Source organism: Aplidium turbinatum, chromosome 12 (assembly GCF_918807975.1).
Source record: "Aplidium turbinatum chromosome 12, kaAplTurb1.1, whole genome shotgun sequence".
In the NCBI taxonomy this organism is placed as follows: Eukaryota; Metazoa; Chordata; class Ascidiacea; order Aplousobranchia; family Polyclinidae; genus Aplidium; species Aplidium turbinatum.
The window spans coordinates 25097979-25119133 of NC_137483.1; the positions used below are offsets into that span (position 1 = coordinate 25097979).

At 37.8% G+C, this 21155-nt stretch overlaps 1 protein-coding gene across 1 annotated transcript in view; it reads right to left on the bottom strand.

The window, feature by feature from the left end:
• The window catches only part of LOC145780713 (calpain-7-like), a 97940-nt gene that overhangs the window by 27019 nt on the left and 49766 nt on the right, over positions 1-21155 (bottom strand). The window contains exons 7-11 of the mRNA XM_082592333.1: positions 20052-20264; positions 7870-7919; positions 6580-6770; positions 4280-4451; positions 2533-2651 (exon numbers count right to left, since the gene is read on the bottom strand). Of these exons, the coding sequence (XP_082448459.1) occupies positions 2533-2651; positions 4280-4451; positions 6580-6770; positions 7870-7919; positions 20052-20264 (745 nt within the window). The remainder of the gene's footprint in view (positions 1-2532; positions 2652-4279; positions 4452-6579; positions 6771-7869; positions 7920-20051; positions 20265-21155) is intronic.

Genomic DNA, 21155 nt, shown 5'->3' on the forward strand with positions numbered 1-21155 from the left:
AAAGTTTAGGAATCTGTAACGTAAAAGTTGCGCTTTTTGGACAAGAGTATGATAATGTAGGAGTCACTGTTTTGAAAAATTTGCTCACCGACCTAATTATCGGACAAACTTTTATGAAACAGCACAAAAGCGTGAATATTCAATTTGGAGGGCCAATGCCAACGTTACAGATCGCAGCATTAGAAGCTATTAAAACGTCTACTTCTACAACTTTTTAAACACTTAAGGAAGGAGTGCCATCCGATTGCTACAAAGCCTAGAAAATATTCTCAAGCCGATAGAAGTTTTATCCCTTCAGAGGTGCAGCGACTTTATTAGAAAGGTTTAATTGAGCCGAGGCGTTCGCCATGGCGAGCACAACCTCTTGTGGTCACTCAAGAAAATCACAAAAAGCGTGTGGTCAACGATTTTAGCCAAACCATCAACAAATTCACTTGTTTGGACGCGTATCCTTTACCTCTTATGTCAGACGTAGTGAACAATGTTGCTAGGAACAGCATCTATACAACGCTAGATTTAAAAAGTGCGTACCACCAGGTAGAAGTTCCTCTGCAAGATCGAAATTACACTGCGTTTGAAGCCTAGGCTATGGAAGCTTGTGGCAATGGAAAAGAACGCCGTTTGGTCCAACGAATGCAGTACCTGGTTTTCAACGGATAATGGACAACATTATCAAAGACTACGAGTGCAAAGGTGCGTACGCTTATCTTGACAATATTACCATTTGCGGGAAAACCCAAGAAGAGCACGATCAAAATTTCTTGCAGTAGCTCGAGAATGCAATCTAACTTTCAATGAAGTAAAAAGTACTTATTCGGCAGATACAATCGACTTGCTTGGATATAGAATCTGTAAAGGTACTTTAAGTCCTAACCCCGAAAGAGTGGAATCTCTACTAAAAATCCCGCCTCCAGAAAGTAGTAAACAACAGCAGAGGATTGTCGGTTTATTTGCGTATTATGCGCAATGGATTTCGCGTTATTCTGATAAGATTCAGCCTCTAATTCGAAACACTACCTTTCCTCTGACTGATGCAATGCAGCCCTAAACTCTTTCGCGTCGTTGAAAGCTGAATTGGCCCAAGTTACGCTTGGGGTGATAGATGAAGAAATTTCATTTACAGTAGAAACTGACGCATCTGACATTGCCATTTCAGCCACTTTAAATCAGAACGGGCGACCCGTTGCTTTTTTTCCATTTTTCACTCAAGCATAGAGACAGAAGCGACGGCAATTATCGAAGCCATTCGAAAATGGAGTCATTCTCTAGCGGGACGCCGATTCAAACTTGTCACAGATCAAAAATCGGTGGCATTCGTGTAGAACAGCAACAACCATGGCAAGGTAAAAACGCAACAATTTTGAGATGGCGACTGGAACCATCACAGTACGATTATGAAATCGTTTATCGAGCAGGGAAGTATAATACTGCTCCCGACACTTTATCTAGATTCTAGAGTGTATTGTGCAACTATGATGGACAATTCGTTGTATGAAATTCATGCGGCCTTATGCCACCCTGGAGTAACTCGCAAGCATCATTATGTTAAAACAAAGAATTTGCCTTATTCTATTGATGACATCCGTAAAATGACATCCTCTTGTAAAATTTGTGTTTAGTTGAAACCTAAGTTCTACAAGCCAACTGAAATTCCATTGATAAAAGCTACGCAACCTATGGAGCGCTTAAGCATCGATTTCAAAGGACCTTTACCTTCTGCTACGAATAACAAATACATTCTGACTGTAGTAGATGAGTACTCTCGATTTCCTTTCGCCTTTCCTTGTAGTAAAGTAGACACTGAAGCTGTAATCTCGTGCATGTCTAGTCTTTTTGCGATGTTTGGTAAATGTGGTTATGTGCATTCGGATAGAGGTGCATCGTTTGGAATTTGGAATTTCCCATCCACCTGTGGAATTTCCCGAACAAATAACAACTAATAATGAGCCTGTCAATGAACATACACCTGCCCCGTCATCGGAAATTCATATACCGACTGATTCCAGCGAGCGCCCCATGCCCCGACGCTCATCACGTTCAAGGCGATCGCCAAACAGATTTGTAAATTAATTAAATGTATTTATTTTTAATGTATTAACGCCATTGATTTTGTGTTGATCCCCATTGATATAATCTATGGAAGGGGTGAATGACATGTTATTGCTTTAAGTTGCATTGTAATTTACGTTGTTGCTTATTGCTTTGTTACGTTGCCTTAAGTTCCTTTGTCGTTTTTACTGGTGTTTACTTTCAGTCTGATTTCAGTTAGCAGTTTATGTCGTCAGAACAACCTAGCTGCATTTTAGCGTAATAATCTTCTTTAATAGAGGAATTGTAGATGCTTTCACTACAGTCTCTACCAAAGCTTCTTCATTAAGACTTTTTATGTTTTCTAGATATAATTAATCATCATATTTTTAACTTGCTAGTGAATTTCTAAGTTACTTATAGCTTGCCAATAGGAAATAGCGTTAATGTTAGGATGAGTCCTGGTTTGGCATCTACTCGATGAAGCTTTCGATCAGCACTCACCTGCGCCGAGTACCTTCCCTTCCAACGCAAGTGGCTCCACGGATTCTTTAACTGCAAGAATCGTTTTCCTTGGACGGATTGAACGTCAAGGACAGCGTAAGCGTGAGTAGGCACAAGACCTTGGATACAAACAGTGCATTGTTAAGGCGGTTTGAATGGAATTTCAAAAAGATAATGTCAGAGGTCTTGGAATATACAGATGTATTCTAAAATCAGGGTTAAAGTTAAAATTACCTCTACCTCTTAGTAACACGAATAAGATCGCATAAAATTAAAAAATAATGCTAGCTTGAGCAAAAAAACAATGTTGTGGTGGAAAAAATGGCTGGAGAAAACAGTTTTAAAAAAATGTTGTTATTTGCGGAAAATTTTAAGAGTGTTAATTGTTGCAATCATAGCCATAACAAATCTGCATTTTCCAATTTCCAGACGTACCGGTATGTAAAATAAGCAATATTTGCAACTGGACATAGTTTTGACCTGTTTAGCTGGAGATTAGGTATCTACATTGAGCACAATTTACGCAATAATAATGCAAAATATGTAAGATTTTCCAAGCATCCTGGAGCGACCATACTACAGTGGTTAGGTTTTTTGCATTGCAGGACCTGCTGCCGATAGTCATATTTTACCTGCAATTTTAAGCTGCACATAACATAAAATCCACAAAAAATCCTTGACATGTTAAATTGAACAAGCAATTGAATCAAAAATAATATGATGAGGCTAACTCCAGGGTACGGTTGGAAAGTTTTGCAAATTACATTATTATTGCGTAAATTATGCTCAACGTAAATACCTAATCTCCGGTTCAACACGCCAAAAATATGTCCAGGTGCAAATACTGCTTTTTATACATACTTGTAGAAATAACAGGTTTGTCATGGCTACTATTGTAACAATTAAGATTCTTGGAACTTTTCCTAAATAGCAACATATTTGACTGTGTTCTAGCAGGCCGTGGTCAGACATTAAAATAATGGACATATAAATACGCTAAAGTACATAAACGTATCAGTTCTGTTGAGATTTATTTTAAGTAATAAGGATCGCCGGACAAAATTTCGGTGAGTGTGTATAGCTATTCCATTATTCTTTTTCAATTATTATGTATCAACAGAGTTCGTTTTGCTAAAGGGTTTAATAATTCGGTTCTTCTGACGTAAGATTGTTTTGTAGATTCTTTTGATTCTTACTGACAGAATATTCTTTTGGCTTAAACTAATGAATAATATGAATGAACAACGTTAAAAACCTTATTCATTCATATCTAACCAATAGGCAGCAATACGTACATGGCGGGGAAATCAGCTCTTCTCGCTCAAATATTACTATTACAGTTTCTCAGAGCAGTGTACTTGGCCATTTCTGTTTTCGATTTACATAAACGATCTTCCCGATGCAACTAATTTAAAAACTGTACTTTATGCTGATGACACAGTTCTTTATTTGGCTCAAAAAACTACTAGCAACCTTCAACCAATGATAAAAAATTATGCAAACTACACACTTGGCTTGATAACAATCAGTTGACACTTAACTTGAATAAAACTAACTACATGCTCTTTAACAAACAATAAAACGACTAAACTCTCCGATATGCAAATTAAATTACATGGTACAATAATTAACGAGGTTGACCACACGTGCTATTTAGCAGTCACAATAGATAACAAACTCAGCATGCAATCGAAGGAGGCTAAAAGACGTGTTGGCATGACAAAGAACAACAATTCACACTAAGCACCTGCCCTGTCTGCCTCCACTTCGCTCAGGGCACCAGTAGATATTGTTGCAAGGCAATGACCTTTGTGGAATCGATCTTGTACTTTCTCGAAGAACTTGACATAATCAACATCTTTGTCACGCAAGCTTTGTCTCTCCGGGATCCAGCCCGTGAGTGCGTGAAGATCGATGTTCTGAAGTTGGTATGAATGAATCGCAAATTAAAGTTTCAAAGAAATGCTGGTAACAGCAAATAACATGCAATAAAGTGCAACTGGCATGCAATGATGTCTAAAAAGGCGTAGCATACAATACGGTAAAAATTGAATAAATTTGATCGTCCTAATTTGAACACTCCACCTCAACTAGCCTCCGATTCTTCAGGGCTGTAAGAACTACCTCAAAACATTTTTTCCCCAACTGTTTGAAGTTTATTTGCATTTTTGTCGTATGCGACTTATGTCCAGAGGTTGAAGATGTTGATTAGGCAAATCTTAGTGTTGATATTCAGGCAGTCAAGCATGCCAATAGGTACCGCGCTACAACACAGCAATATGCTTGTGATGGGAATCTAACATCCAGTGACTACCAGTCAGACGCCCTTACCAAATAGCCACAGAATATGCGAAGGACCTTGAAGAACAACTTCTTAACAACACCTTAACTTCTTCCGGGCGCTAGAGCAGGCAATGACTAGTTGACTACCTATCACTTTCATCTTTAAGAATTTTAGCATTGCTCCATGTTACTTTGTGATGAAGATGTGACATCCTAGCAAAGAGCAGATCCCTCTTCCATCTACCCAGTACAACTCTTTTGTTTAATTTCCTTAAATGTAAAAAGAGTTTCTGAAAAAAAAATTGGGGTATCTCAAATAACATTAGTGTAGTAGCTTTGAAACGTTTCTTGAACATAAGTAAATTTTTGCTTTTCAAAATATCTCTTCAAAGAAGGCGAAATGTGTAGTTTACAAATTTTACAAAGATTTAGTTTCCAAAGTATCTAGTGGTGACTACAATTTAATTCATGTTGCCAAACAAAACCAGATCTTTGATCTCGCACTGATGAACATAAAATACTTTTTAATACCAATAAAATCTGCTGTTTGCAAGCATGCCATAACTTCAACTCACAAAATAATTTTGCTAAAATTCTAAAAGTTGAAAGTGATTATAAAAACAAACGAATTGTGAAAGTTGCTTTATCAACCAAACACCTCATGTAATGAATAGCAATGAATCTCTTGCCCTGCTATTTAGTAGTAGTCCAGTTTTACTCCGGTGATGTCCCCGTTACCGAGGGTGGACGGATTCACCTCCAAGTGCCCCAATCGTCTTCACACCCTGCCTCCACATCGATCTGTCTAGCGCGCCTTCTCTCTTGTCAAGCCCACCTTGCTAATTTCTTCCTCAACTTGCTTTTTCCACGTTTTCTTTGGTCTTCCTTGTTTTCTACGACCCTCCACTCGCAACTCCAGCGCTCTTCTCAAAACATCATCTTCATCCCTTCTCAAAACATGCCCATACCACCTCACTCCATTCGCTTTCGCCAACTTATCAACACTCTCATTCAACCCAAGCAAGCTCAGAAGTTCTTTGGTATTCCTTTTATCCATCAGCTTTACACCACACATTGCTCTTAGCATCGAAAAAAAATAATGTAAGTTCTTGTTTCCCATAATGAAATTGGTTTTATGCTGGCTGTAAACTCTGCAGTGGTACAGATAGAATTTCATCCTTTATTGCTCATTCTAGTCACTCTCTCTTCTCTACTCTTGTTGTTCCATGATGATTGATAACATTTAAATTCCTTTCTCTAGTTTCAAAGTTTGCGCCTGATAATTTTGTTTCAAAGTTGAATTTTATTTGCATGTTTGTTTGGTTGATTTACAGCAACATGGTCCTGTGTTTTGCCATGCTAGACAGGTAGTCGTTACCTAGCTCCCTGAAAAATTCAGTCAGGTCTGATTGACGAAACGTCGGAATAAACAGTCACCTGAGACAGTTTAGCTTAGTTCACACCAGAAGAGAGTATCATGTTAATCTAAATGTCTGGTGAACAGCCTCATTCAACTTATAGTAAAAAAGACGATTGCTCACAAACCCCATCAACTCGTAGACCACCACACTTAGGCGGAAATGATGCTTGCTCATCCAGACAAACAACCAACATAGAAAACAACATGACTTTATGTCCTCCAACAGACACCTATGAAATACCTCACACCATCTGCACATTTTCTATGGAAAATTTATGGGGTAAAACTACTGTAGTAAGTTATCGGTGCTTTATCATAAATAATACTCACTATAAAACACTCACAGAATTGGATCCAGGAAAATCGTAACCACCCATGACCTTCATGTAAGCCTTCTCAACCAAAGACACCCATAATTCGCTTTCGTTTGATGAGTACGAGCAAAGCAGCTTCCCTTGCTTGTCAACAGGAAGTCTGTCGTCAATCACCACTTTACGTGGAACCCCATTCAAATGAAGTTTTACCATGTACTTTCCTATTCAATACATAGTTTTAGTAAAATTGATGAGGCAGATGCCCCAAAAAGCAGAAACATAATTACATTAAATGCCTTTTTAAGGGGGAGGAAAGGATTCTCTTTCAAAGTATCAAGCTATTTCTTCAGTGCCAGGTTACTTCCATTAAATTACGGATGAGCTAACAAGCAGTTTTCATTGAGTGAAAATCAACTATTAAAGCCGTGTTGTGACGTAACAACAGTGAAACCAAATGTGTTGAAAAGTTAATGTGCAGCTTGCAAACTCATCCAAATCTCAAAACATCAATATTTTTAAACAACCCTTCTATCTTACTTAATTGAATCACACCGTCTACAGGAGCGGTACTTAACCGGGGGTCTGCGGACCTCCAAGTGGTCTGTGAAGCATTTTCGGAGTGAAGTGAAAGTTTCCGAATTTGCAGCATCTGTACGATTTAACGTCTCTTGTTCCAAGTATTGCAAGAGTTGGACGCATGGTTGATAAATTAGAATATTTAAAATTGGTTGCGGTTTATTTGTGTATCACAGTGATTGTCAAATTGCCTGATGCGTTGTTTGAAATTTTAAAGGTTCTAACTCACAACATTTCATATTTAAAGACTTAAATCTTTTTATAAGGCTATGTATGTTCAACATAATTCTTAAATTGAGACAACAGATTGTTGATCAAGGCTTAAGTTAGAGAAGAAATGGAAACGTTAGTCAGCAGCCGTGATTGTGATACCAACAAAATATTGATGACAGATGAAAAAAGTGAGAAATTCTTTGTTAAATTTAAAAATTCTATTAATTTTCGATAAAATTCATATAACATTAAATTAGCATACCGGTAAGTTCACTAATTTTGATTTTGTGTGCCAACAAATAGCTCATAACATAACTTCGTCAATGTCATCAATTGTCATAACTTAAGTGCAAGTTCAGCAAAGTTTCGTAGGTGCATTGCTTCAAAGCTTATGAAGCATTTGTTACCATTAAGAGACCCAGTATACTAAAGTTTCAAAGAAAGTTTATTTAGAGTTTCGCCAAAACAAAATAGTTGAGAACCACTGGTCTACAGCATACAAGAACACTAGCTACAACGAGCTAAACCTACCACATGGGTTGTAAATGGGATCACCCTTCTTGTTCTGGGGATAAATGATGCTGAAATAACAATAAATCGACATGAGAATACCATAAAAACTTAACTAGCAGAAAGAACGATTAAAATGGACAAAATCCAATATAATTTTTCAACCCCACCACATCATTGCATGATAATAAAATATTGTAAACTTTACCTACAATAGTAACATTGGAACTGATGAAATCACCAAGTCACAAAATGCTTACTCCAATAAGCTAATTGATGAGCATTAAAACATGAAGCAAATCAGTTGAGCAGGTGCAGTTGAGCACCATATTTCAACGACCGCTTTCCGTTTAGAGCATAGGCGTGAGCAAGGGCAGGAGCCTCCTAAGATTAAAAACAGGGGGCAAGATATGTCTTGAAAAACACCCCAAGAACAAGCAAAAACGACGGTTCGGCTCTCCGGGTGTGCGCTCAAACAACACACCTCAAGGGCAGAAGTCAAACCCGCAGCAACAAGTTTAGATCGAGTTCGTGACTTATAGAACGAGAAACTGTTTAAGGGCGGAATTCAGATTTGCGTCTCAAAATAAGTCAGTGTTATGCGTAAGTCACACTTATATAGGCCAGGCTTATACGAGAAGCTTATTTGCGATGCAGAAACTCGACTTACGCGCGACTTATATAAGACCGTATTAAGCCTCTTTGTTTTCGCACGAAAGAGAAATTGCTATAGCAACTCTTTGGTTGAGGTAATGAAGCGTGAAACTGAAGGCTGTAAAGCTGAGCTACATTCCTGCTGAAGCACCAAATAAGGCAATGTTGTGCTTTAAACTCACAACTAGAAAAAAGCACTTTTTTATGATGTTGAAATACGTTATAGTTGCATCAGTAAGTCGTTCGTTAACTAACGTAGATGCCAAGTAATCCATGACGCAACAGATCTAGCACAAAAAGTTCATTCACAAGCAAGGAATACTCATTTAACAATGAAACAACGTAAAACAACGTTATGCCAATATGCACATGGCTTTCGTTTACAATAATTCATAAATTTGAAAGAATCAGGTTACTCAAGTTATTTTTGATGCCTAAATAGGAAAGTTTTGACTTTGCTTGCACAATCATGGCCAGGATTGACACATGATGCGCAGATTTTTGACAACAGCATCATTCCAGATAAAATTGAGAATGGAGAAATTGATGGAATCCTATTGGGTGACAATGGGTATGCACCAAGAAATATGCGCTACAATTCTGCAAACAGAACTTTGACTAACCCCGGCCAAGTCGCCATCGCTTCTCTGGAAATGGCCAGTTGCAAAAAATCGAAGGCTTATCAATAGCTGCAGTACGGGCGGTATTGCATGCGATCGGGCTGTCAACGTTTCGTCATTTTTAAACAATTCAAAGAGTTCCATAGTTGCAGTTTTGCGAAAACGGAAACGTTGACAAAACTGCTTGTCGCTAAATTGATTAAAAGGATCTGCATGATCGCGAACAGGCCTTTCAATGTGAATATTTGCATACTTTTCATCGAAGAGTTGCCTAAAAGCAATGGTTTGCAAATTTGTGAGAAAACGAAAATACAATTATATGCAATAATATACTGTGACCTAAGTATCAAACCAAAACCTGTCAATAACGCCATGTTTCAGATGGACTAACTAACCCTAACTTTTTCAGCTGATCTGTGCCCAGACAGCAAGATTCGTCATTTTTATATTGATTCAACGCCTGCAGACGTTGAATCAATGTAAATATAACGGGTTTTGCTCTCTGGGTGGTCCTTTCAGTAGAGCTGTTCGCATTAAAAACTTTAGTTAAATCATTCCTCGCTTGATTATTTTGGAAAGGCTTTTTTATCATTTTTTTTATTTATTATCCACCACTGGAAAGTCTTTGATGAGGTCAATAAGCAGTTGGCGTTCAGAATCGTTGTATTTAAATCCTCTTCGTATTTTTATTGAAATAAGAAATGACAATGCAATTTACATTAAAGGGTTACGGGAATTTGTATATATAAACTATGTTTATCTAAAAGCGCAGTAAACTCGCTCATTAAGTTGCTCACTGAATTTAAAGCAGTAGTTTATATCTTAGCGATAGTTAACTGACGCGAAGAAGTGTTTGCGTATAGCTGAGCTATATTCATGCTAAATCAATAAATAATGCAATGTTGTGCTATTTCAACCTACAACTAGAAAAAAGTCGTTTTTTGTGACGTTGAAATAGAAACGTTGTAGTTGCATCAGTAAGTCGTTCGTTAACGTAGATGCCAAGTAATCCATGACGCAACAGATCTGGCACAAAAATTTCCTTCACAAGTCATACTCATTAAGCACTGAAACAACGTTAAGACAACGTTATGCCAATACGCACATGGTTTTCGTTTGCAATAATTCATTAATTTGAAAGAATCAGATAACTCAGGTTATTTTTGATGCCTTGAAAGTTAAAAATAGTGCAATTGTAGGAATACTGTTGCCAGTTTATGACTAAAAGGGCGGGCGCATAGACTCCCTTTAGTCTGAAAACTGTCAAATGTAAGATAGTTAATAGACTTGTTTTTTCCTGGCATTGCAGACAAAGGAAAAAGTATGACCAATCACAATTGTATGTTTGCAAAAGTGATGTTACAAGCAATATTACTAAACTGCGTGTCAGCGTCTGGTTATTCAACAACACAAAATAGGCATTTCAAAATTTACACCACCAGCAATAACACTAGTAACCTACTAATTGTCAGCGTCTGAAAGAAATCTAGTTATTCAACAATCAAGCCAACTGTCAGACCGAAACTCTGCCTGCAACCAAGCTAAGATAACATGCACACTTGCACAGTGCACACATGCTTCACATTAAAAACTATCAAAAAAGTATCGTTGCCTTTGCACCAGACGGTCTATTTTTAAAAAAATGCTGTAACAAACCTCCTATTTTCAATACCTCCAGTATTAGCCAAACACTTTTTCCTTCAACAGAGGCTTAAACCACCTCCGCAGGTGGCTTATATCTTTCGGCTTTTAAGCCGAGTATAAGCCTTGCTAAAGCGTAAGTCTGCTTTCTGAATCGCAAAATCAACGCTTAACGCAGACTTTTGTCCAGACAGACTTAAGCCGCCTTAAGTCTGGTTTCTGAATTCCGCCCTAAGTCATTTATCAAGAGTGTGTGAAAAAAAATTTCCATTAATATTCAAACAAGTAACAAAAGGTGTTGTGCCCTTTTTTCATTCTCTATTGACTATTTGTTTTGTGGAGATATTACTGATGCTCACAGAGGTGGGCATCCGCTACTTTAAGATAAAGCGCTCTACCGCTTCCGTTACTTGGGCTAAAATACTGCGCGTTACTGCTACTCGGGCTAAGGCAGCGCGCTCAAACCGATACTTTTGTCTTAAACTGACACAGGAAGCATTTTGTGACGTCAAAATGACCTTGAAAACGAATGACATCATTCCTTTAGACTGCCATTGCAAAATTGCTGTAGAAAACACGTTATAAAAAAAATTTACTGTTACACATCTTCAAAAAACAGGAGTATTTCGAAATGCGAGTGGCAAAATCATGCTCAATTTGGCTTCAGTACGTCTTTTCTAACAAACAAAAAATCTCTCAGCCGCCGCACTGAAAGGAATGGGGATGTTGTATTTAATAGAGACATTATAAAACACCTTAGGAAAGCTCAAGGTCTTGCTTCTGTCTGAAAAAAGGCCTTCACAATTGACTTTTCTTTCTGTGCCGACCTTTCATGTGATGGCGCCAACACACCAAACAATTTATCTTCGTAGCCATGACTGGTGTTGGACTGTTGGTGGCTGTCACAGTTCTCTCTATTTGTTACTCATAAAGAGACTTTGGAAAGATTGATGACGTAGTTTATTGGGATATCAAACGTTAAACACTGATATAAATGTCAAATAGTTCTACTTGTGAGATTGTAAATTGCTTCCAGAAATATAGCAAACTTTTTGGCAACACCCAAAATAAATATACACTACTACTTACAACAGCAACTTTACAATCCGCTATAATCAAATCACACGACTATTTATAACAGGTTTGCTATGACCAGAAGCTTCCAGCAACTATAGCAGGGCTACTCAACTAATGTTAGCAAAGGTCCATTTTGACAAGTTGAATATTTTTGCGGTCCGGTGAATATTTCATATGCAACCACGAAAATTAAACAACCAGTAGCCTACGAGCACCGAAACACTTTTCAGGTACTATGTAACACGACTTGGATTTTTGTCTGACACAAACAAAGAAACAAAAAAGGAAAAAATATATTGTGTTTCTTTGTAGTGTAGCTGTGTGGATCGTACATTAGAGAAGACGGCAAAGGCTTCGCCCCCAGACCCTTGGATAATCACAAAAAATTGCTTTCCCTAATGGAAATCTGTTTAAAGAGGCCCTCAAATGTGGCAATGAGGTTATTCTTCCAGAAGCCCGAGGTCCACCTTCAACACCCAGAAGGTCCGGATTCGGACCGCGGTCCGCCAGTTGGGTAGCCCTGAACTATAGTGACATTACATCACAAGAACTAATTCTTCTGGTCAACAAGTCAAAGACGTTTCCAGTATAGCACGAATACGAATCTTCAAGAAGCAAGTTTCGCAAAAAAAGATTGTGTAATTAAAGGTTACTTTAGGACAGTGCTTCTCAACCCCTGGGTCGCGACCCAAAACTGGGTCGCCGTTGTATTTGGTTGGGTCGCTGTAAGATGTGGTAAAAAAAGATAATGTTTCTTGAGCAAAGTCAAAACTGCCTACCACTACTTTAGTTTTCGTAATTTCCACTATTCATACTACGCTGCAGGTTTCACTGGACGATTTTGCCACACGCGTTATGGATAAAATGTACACAACAGTATACACACTACACTAGGGAATTGTGACAATTAATTGCTTCAAAAACCACACCAAACATAAAGATCGTGTCCCAGGAAATAGCATCATTTACTGTTTTGAATTAGTTACTGGAAGTTACGGAGTTAAGGCTTTGACGATGTCCAGCTTGTCATAGAAAGGGATTTGGGTTCATTGATACGTAAATTTGACTGTCCCTAAAATTGCAAAGAATTCGGAATGGATGAGCAATCCATTTGCTATTGATATTGATACCCTGCCTGAAAACTACAAAAGCATTTTTGGGTTTCAAGAGGAGTTTATTGACATTCAGTGCGACAGTGAAGCCTACTGATGAACTGTTTTAAGAAAGAAACCCTTGGTCAGTTTTGGACAAAAGTCAAGAATGAAAAGACTGTTGTTGGCACGCACTCAGTAGAAGCTCTCCTGCCATTTGTTACTGTGAGAAGGTTTTCTGCGCTTACTCATATCAAAACAATAGAGAGAAATTGTCTTCAGCCTGAAGATGACACGAGATTGGCACTGAGCACAATAATCCCAAATTTTGACAAAGTTGTTGAAACAATACAAAGTCAAGGCTCACATTAATTAAATTCAACATTTTGTTGTTATGTTTAATCGTGTTGTATACAGACCGCAGACCACATCATCAATGACTGCTCCACCTAACGGAGTGGAAGGCCTGCGTGTCATGGATGATGAAACCAAAGACTGGCTGCTTTCTAGTAGCCTTCCAGTGTAGTCCGGGAACATCGTGAATCTGGGGTGAAAAAAGGATAGACTCTCGGCCCCAGACGCTCACACGATGACGACGTGTTGTATATGAGTGCGTGGCTCATTTTTTCATGCTTACAAAACGTTGTGCGAAACGTAGTTTTGGAAATAGGGTCGCCAAATCTTCGCTATTAATTTAACCTTCATATTTGGGTCGCCACAAATAAAGATTGAAAAGCACTGCTTTAGGACAATAACACCTCGCGAGAATCACGCAATTAAAATAGCACAATTGTTCAACAACATATAATGTAGCCTGCCATCTGGGATATTCCTATTGATTGTGACAGTGTCACTCTTGTAGGTATCAACATTCAACATGGCTTAATGTTACCCACAATAGTCGAATGATTTCTGCATTGTTTTCATGAAATCTCCAAAAACGATAAAGTAGTCACTTTTTATTGGAAAGAAGCGGATAGCAAAAGTGCGACTTAGAAATGTAGAGCGTCTCCGCGAAATTGAAAAAAAGTAGTGCCACTACTGCAGCCACTACTCCAAAAAATATATATAGCAGTGTTACCACCACCAAGATCTAAATAAATCCCTAACCACTCTGAACGAAAAGAATGAAAAGTTCAAGATCTAAATAATTCCCTAACCACTCTGAACGAAAAGAATGAAAAGTACTATCTTCTTGGGGACTTTAATATAAACATCACTAATTGCAATCTCCCTGGTGTGACCGAATATTTAAACATGCTAGAAAGCAATGGAGTGTACCCTCTGATAGTTGAATCAACCAGAGTGACTGATACCTCTTCATCAACTATTGATAACATTTTAACAAATGACACTTCAAACGCTATCCTGCCTGGTATAATCACTAGTGACCTCTCGGACCATTATCCTATATTCTGTATTATTTCTGGTTTAAAGAACTGCTCTCGTTCAAATGCCTACTTTGACAGAGACAAACGGCACTTTAACCCTGAGCTATATCGTAATGACCTTAGTAATCATATGTCTGAATTACTACCAGTATTGTCTGAATTGACATCTGATAATTTAAACTTGAAGTTTGCTCGCTTTGTGAAAATAATCACTAGCGTAATTGATAAACATGCTCCACTTAAACAACTCTCTCGTAGACAAACTAAATTAAAAAGTAAACCCTGGCTGACTCGAGGATTGCTTGTTTCCATACGAAACAAACAAAAAATGTACAAAACTCACTTTCTAACAGGAGGCGAAACAGGAAAATACATTTACAAAAAATACTCAAATAAATTAACAAAGATTAAAAGTATAGCTAAAAAGCAGTACTTTCAAAACCAACTGAACATTAATAGTAATGAACCAAAAAAAATCTGGAGTATTATAAATTCTCTTTTGCCCAATAAAAAGAAAACAACCCAAAATGTTGATTGTATTCGCGTTGATGATAAACTGGAAAGCGATCCAAAAATAATAGCTGAGAGTTTTAATTCCTTTTTTACCAATATCGGAAGCCACCTCGCAGAACAAGTCGAAACTGCTAAAACAAATAATTTTAAAGACTTTTTAAGCAACCGTGTTTCCTCTTCTATTTTCCTTGAACCACCAGACGTGTACGAAATAATAAAAGAAATACATCAGCTAAAGTTAAATAAATCAGCAGGGAGTGATGGTATCTCGCCTTATTTCCTTCGAATCTCTTCGACTATCATAGCCTTGCCTCTATCCATCCTTTTCGACCACGCATTTTCGAATGGCATATTTCCAGATGTTCTCAAAATTGCTAAAGTCATTCCAATTTATAAATCTGGAAGCAAACTCGAAACAAATAATTATAGACCAATTTCTCTACTCTCATGCTTTTCAAAGATTCTGGAAAAGTTAATGTTCAAACGTTTGACGTCGTTTATAAATAAGCATTCGATCTTAACGCCTGCTCAATATGGCTTTCGTGCCAATCATTCAACAAGTCATGCTGCTTTAGACATTATTACCTCCTCATACGAGCAAATGCAGAACAATGAACTGACTGGACTTGTTTTACTAGATCTTAAAAAAGCCTTTGACACAGTTCATCATGAAAAACTTTTGCATAAACTTGATCATTATGGAATTCGAGGAGTTGCCAATGCCTTACTTACTTCCTACTTGAAAAATCGTAAACAATTCGTGTCTATTGGTCAAGAAAATTCTTCATTAAAAGAAATAAAATTTGGTGTCCCTCAAGGGTCCATATTAGGACCTCTTCTCTTTTTACTTTATATAAATGATATATCTAACTGTGTTTCTTCTGTTCCTAGATTATTTGCTGATGACACTTGTCTTGTTATTAAAGCCGATAATTTATTAAGTCTTCAAAATTTAATTAATCTTGAACTGAAAGGAATCAAACGTTGGATCACAGCCAATTCACTTACGATAAATGCTTCTAAGTCTAACTTTTTAATAATTGCACCCAAGACCAACCAAAAATTAACTAATGTTGAAGTATTTTACGGCAATACCCAACTAAAAGATGTTCACACTGCTAAATACCTTGGTATCTTAATTGACAAAAATCTATCTTTTCTTCCTCATATTGATGCTATATCTTCCAAACTCTCCAAATCTATTGGCATACTCTCTAAATTAAAACATTGTTTACCTACCAAAGCTATGCTTCAGCTTTACTATTCTCTTGTGCATCCTTACCTCATATACGGACTGACAATTTGGGGGTCGTCATACAAAACTCATATTGGAAAGCTTGGTGTTTTGCAAAATAAGGCAATCAAAGCTGTTGTGAAAAGCAAATGGGCTGACCATGTCACACCCTTTTATAAACAACTAAATATCCTAAAGTTAAAAGATCTGTACAACTTTGAAATTGCTAAGTTTATGTATCAGTTTAGTTTTAATTTATTACCCGACACTTTTCAAAACTACTTTAAAAAATGTAACCAAGTTCACAACTTTTCTACTCGAAACTCGACCAACCTAGATTACTATTATTATCGATACACAACCACAAAACTACAACGCTCAATAAAATACTCTGGCGCAAAAATTTGGAACAATATATCAGATGAAATTCGCAAATCCTCATTCACAACTTTTAAAAGAATGTACAAAAAGAAAATTATTGACTCATATTAAACAAATGCTAAATTAACCTACTAATCAGTTTTTTGATTTCTTATCATCTTGGACAGCTTCACCGTTATTTATGTACTATTATGTCTTTGTCTCAATTTTTCAATTATAATTATCATTGATGAGTTAAGGGTGGCTGCTTGACTTGAAGACCTTGAACGGTCACTTCGCAGCCTCCCGCTGCTGTGATGCTACCATCATTTTTTTACTCGTTTTTTTTTTATTGTAAACTTTTCAACAGTTTTACTGTACATTGTGTTTTGATTTATTGTACATATTTTTTCGCAGCGGCCAATAAACAAACAAACAAAAACCAAAAAAGTAGCATGCTACTGCCCACTTCTAATTGCTTGATTGACCGACGAATTCAATCCTGAACAAACAACAGATTGTTTCAAAGAAGTTTGGTATTCCCCCCAAAACACCGGGGTCTATCAGTTGTCTGCAGCGGCTCTTCCACCTCTGTCGACATCTGCAATTTTCAAGTTTAGAATCTTTGTCAGACCATCCTTTACTGTGTCCTCCCATGTTTTCTTTGGTCTTCTTTACTCCTTTTTATGTAACATCCTTAAGGAGATCTGGTCGTGGGTTGACGTTCTTTTCTTTGTATTCTTTTTCCTTTCAACTTTTGTAATCTGTTCTTCTCAATAGTTATAGCCCCTTCAGTAATGGTGGATCTCTAAAGCAGCCTATCCTCTGTGGCTTCCTCACAATTTGTGTAGTTGATATTGCACTTTTTGAGATTACTCTACAGAGAATCCTCATACTGTTTTTGTCCACCTGCCAAACCTTACTTTTACCAATTATGAGAACAATTTTTGCTTAGAAAGATGCCGCTCTGGCGTTTGTACTACATGCCCACATCATCTGAGTTAGGGAACGTTCAAATATTACGTAACGCTTTTTTTCCGAATTTTTGATCCCCCCCCTCCCCCATGTAACGCCAACGTAACGCTTTTTTCAATCCCCCCCTCCCCCATGTAACGCTTTTTCACTACAAATTCAGCACAAAAAACTACCATTCCGTACTCGAAAGCGTTACGTAATGTTTTGCTTGAACCCCCTCCCCCCCCGATGTGACGCTAACGTAACGCTTTGCATTAACCCCCCTCCCCCTCGAAGGCGTTACGTAATATTTGAACGTTCCCTTATGCAACTACAAAGCCAAAGTAAACCGACACAAATGATGCAATTATGACAGACTGACATATGATTCTAAAAATAGTGGGTTCTTTCTAATCATTTAAGGCCCAATGGTTTTTCAACCTTTTTGACCAAAGCCGACTTTTGTCTTCAAAAAAATCTTAAGCTTCACCAGAACAACTACGTTTTAAAAGCATTATTTGAGTAATGCAGTGTCACCGCAATGCTTGCTAAGAGATAGGTACTCAGAGATTTAGAAGAACGAAATTTCCAACTAGGCTACGTTGAAAGCTAAAAAGAAAACATGTTGCCAAATGTTTTTTAAATTTCAAGCAGAAGTGTTACTTTAAAGTGGGATCGCACTAATCTTGTCCATTCAAAACTAGTCTAAAATTTGAAATATTAGTCTAAAATTTGAAATAAACAAAATAAGTCTATAACACTTTGTAATCAACTCGTCTTGCAGTGATATTTGACATCAATTTTTGTTTAAGGCCTAACGCTTTAAAAGTGTTGCAAGACAGCCACCAACGGTTCTTCTGATCTCGGCTTCATGTAAAACAAGTTATGTGGTCGTCGTCGTCGTGTGAGTGTCTGGGGCCGAGGGTCTATCCTTTTACCACTCCAGATTCACAATGTTCCCGGACTACACTGGAAGGCTACTAGAGAGCAGCCAGTCTTTGGTTTCATCATCCATGACACGCAGACCTTCCACTCCGTTAGGTGGCTTGAAGATGGAGCAGTCATTGATGATGTGGTCTGCGGTCTGTTCCTCGGCACCACATTCACAGGAGGAGGAAGAGGCCATTCCCCATTGGTGCATGGTTGAGCGAAAAAGTTGAGGAGCACCCATGCCTGTCTTGGTAGTGTTAGACCGATGGGGCGTGTGTCGGCGTCAGGGATGAACGAATAGAGTCTGGTGGCGGTTGACTTCCATTCAGAACTCCATTTATGGTCCGCCCAAGCAGGCGCAGAGATGTCCTGTATATCAGCTTCGTTGATAAGAAGTTGATAAATTAACCAAAACCTATCTCCAAAAAATATTTTTTCATAAAATAAAGTCGCATTTGCCTAATGTTGTAATGATAACTGATTTTACTGATAAAACGTCTTTGGCTTCTGTCTGCAAAAAGTTACTTTGTATTTTCGATTTAAGCCTCATTCTGAGATTCTTGGCTCAACTCCTGTTCATCTTGCTCTTTATTTTATCCGCTGGTTTCAGTTTAATCACGAGGAACGACCTTCCCTCGGTTACTCTGCTTCTGCTGTAACAATCAACCTGTTTTAGAAAAAAAAATTCAAAAAATTATACCAGAGGTCTAAGAATATACTTTTGTATCCTAAAATCAGGGCTAAAATCAAAGTTACTCCCCCCCCCTCCCCACACAAGGTTAATTAAAAACTACTCCTATTGTTTGTCAAAATCACCACGTTTGGTCCTTTCTATTCAATTGATTTCTCAGAGCATGCAACAAATCCGCACAACAATAAACCCACATTTGACTTTAAGATGGCGCAAATCTAACGGATTTTGCTTTGTCAAAGTATTTGAGCAAGGTTTTTTTTTTCTCTCAGAGATTAAGTTAGCACTATCAGCCAACAGCACAAAGCAGTAGAACACTTTATCTAATCTATGTTTAGGAAAAGGATTGATCTGCAATTGACGAGCAAGATGAAAAAGCACAACATTTTTTTAAGAACAGCACGTAATGGTTTGTGACGTAATGAAATGACAGCATTGTGCGAAAAAAACAATGAAATATACCAGGAAAAAAGTGAACAAACAAAGTTATATTACAACTACATTACTGTAATGTAATGTAACAATAGTTACATTACATTACAACATTACAACCAATTAATTTGACAGTAAAGAAGTGCACATAAATTTTGAATTACCAGCCAATTCAAAATGAAATGCTACGATGGTGACTAGTCATCACGATATTGGTTCATTTTGTCAAACCTTTACGCTCCACCAAAATGTTGCCATAATTCCACCAGTGGGGCACAGGCTTCACGTTGTGAACTAAATGGTTTAAGCTAAATATAGTTTTGAGCTAAATATTGCCAATTTTAGAAATAGTTTTCAGAATTAGTGGGAAATTCTCACCTCACCGAAATTAGCTTAATTCAGTAAACAATCGATTATATGATTCAGCGGTGCAACCAACCCAGTACAGGCGGCTAGATGCTGGTATCATTTCAAGTATAACCTTCTTAGCAAGAGAACAAACACTACCTAAATAAAAGAAGTCATTACTGAGGAATAGCTTTTGTGTATCAGTATGAATCTTGGACAAAAAAAGCACAACACCGACATAACTTGATGGTTTAGTTGTGCAATCACCTGGTAATCAACTTTTTTCTGAACTTCCTCTCGTACGCTGCGCTAATAGCCAAAGATGCAATAAAAGAGCAGTCTGAAACAACAGTCTGCTTTATGCTTAAACTCGATACGGCCATAATCATCTGCGGGTCTGATGTAAACTCATCTGGTCGCACCCAGCCCCCAAATCGAGACTTTTGCTTTTGTGATAGCTCCAGTAGACCATGCTTGTCACTAGAAAAAAATGGAAATTTTAATTAAATACCATTATTCACAGCAGCCTAACATCACAAACTAATAATTACAAGACTTTTAAGAAAGCTCCACAAGTCCACATCCACAACTTGGTTCGTACTTTTGCTCATAGCAAGTGCTATTTAAAGTACGGAACCAAGTGGCTTCTGCAGCAAATTTCATTTAACTTTCAGGATCACTACATCATATACACCAAATACACAACTACTTCATTGAGTCCTATGCTTCCTTTCAGAACTACATTTACATCATTATGAATGTGAAAGGACTCAATTTGCTAACGCCACGTAATTTCTTTCCATGCAGTATACGTGTCTGTGCCATCACAGCCTTCTCTTATGACATCTTCAAACCTATGGATGTCAAATTAGGATCTAAGCTGCTCTATTAGCATCTAGTCAAAAAGATGATTAGAACAGATCCATTGCATCATGGCCGATTTTACTTTTTGACGGTGACAGGTCAGGTCTCGCTTACAGTACATACAGCAGAAAACTCCTTAAATTCATATTGTATACAAGACCTTGACTACCAAAGAAAATATTCCTGGCCGTGAAGATGGGGATTAAGCTCACAGAAATTATTCCAGGCCAACTGCATCAGTACAGCCTCCTGATTGCCCAATCATGTCACCAACATAGCAGAAGGCAGGCACATGGCACAACTCCTTAACAAATAAAAGAGGTTGTGCCGAGAAAGGGACTCTGTTGGTACAACAGCCTCGTACAACAAATGGAAAACTCACGACCAAAATAGTTTCAGTTGTTGGAAGGGGAAGGGTGCAATCCACGTGGACGGAAAAAGAAGAGGTGACAGTCACCGGATCGAAGTTTGCTGACCTCAAACACTGGCTATAGCCTATGATCAAAC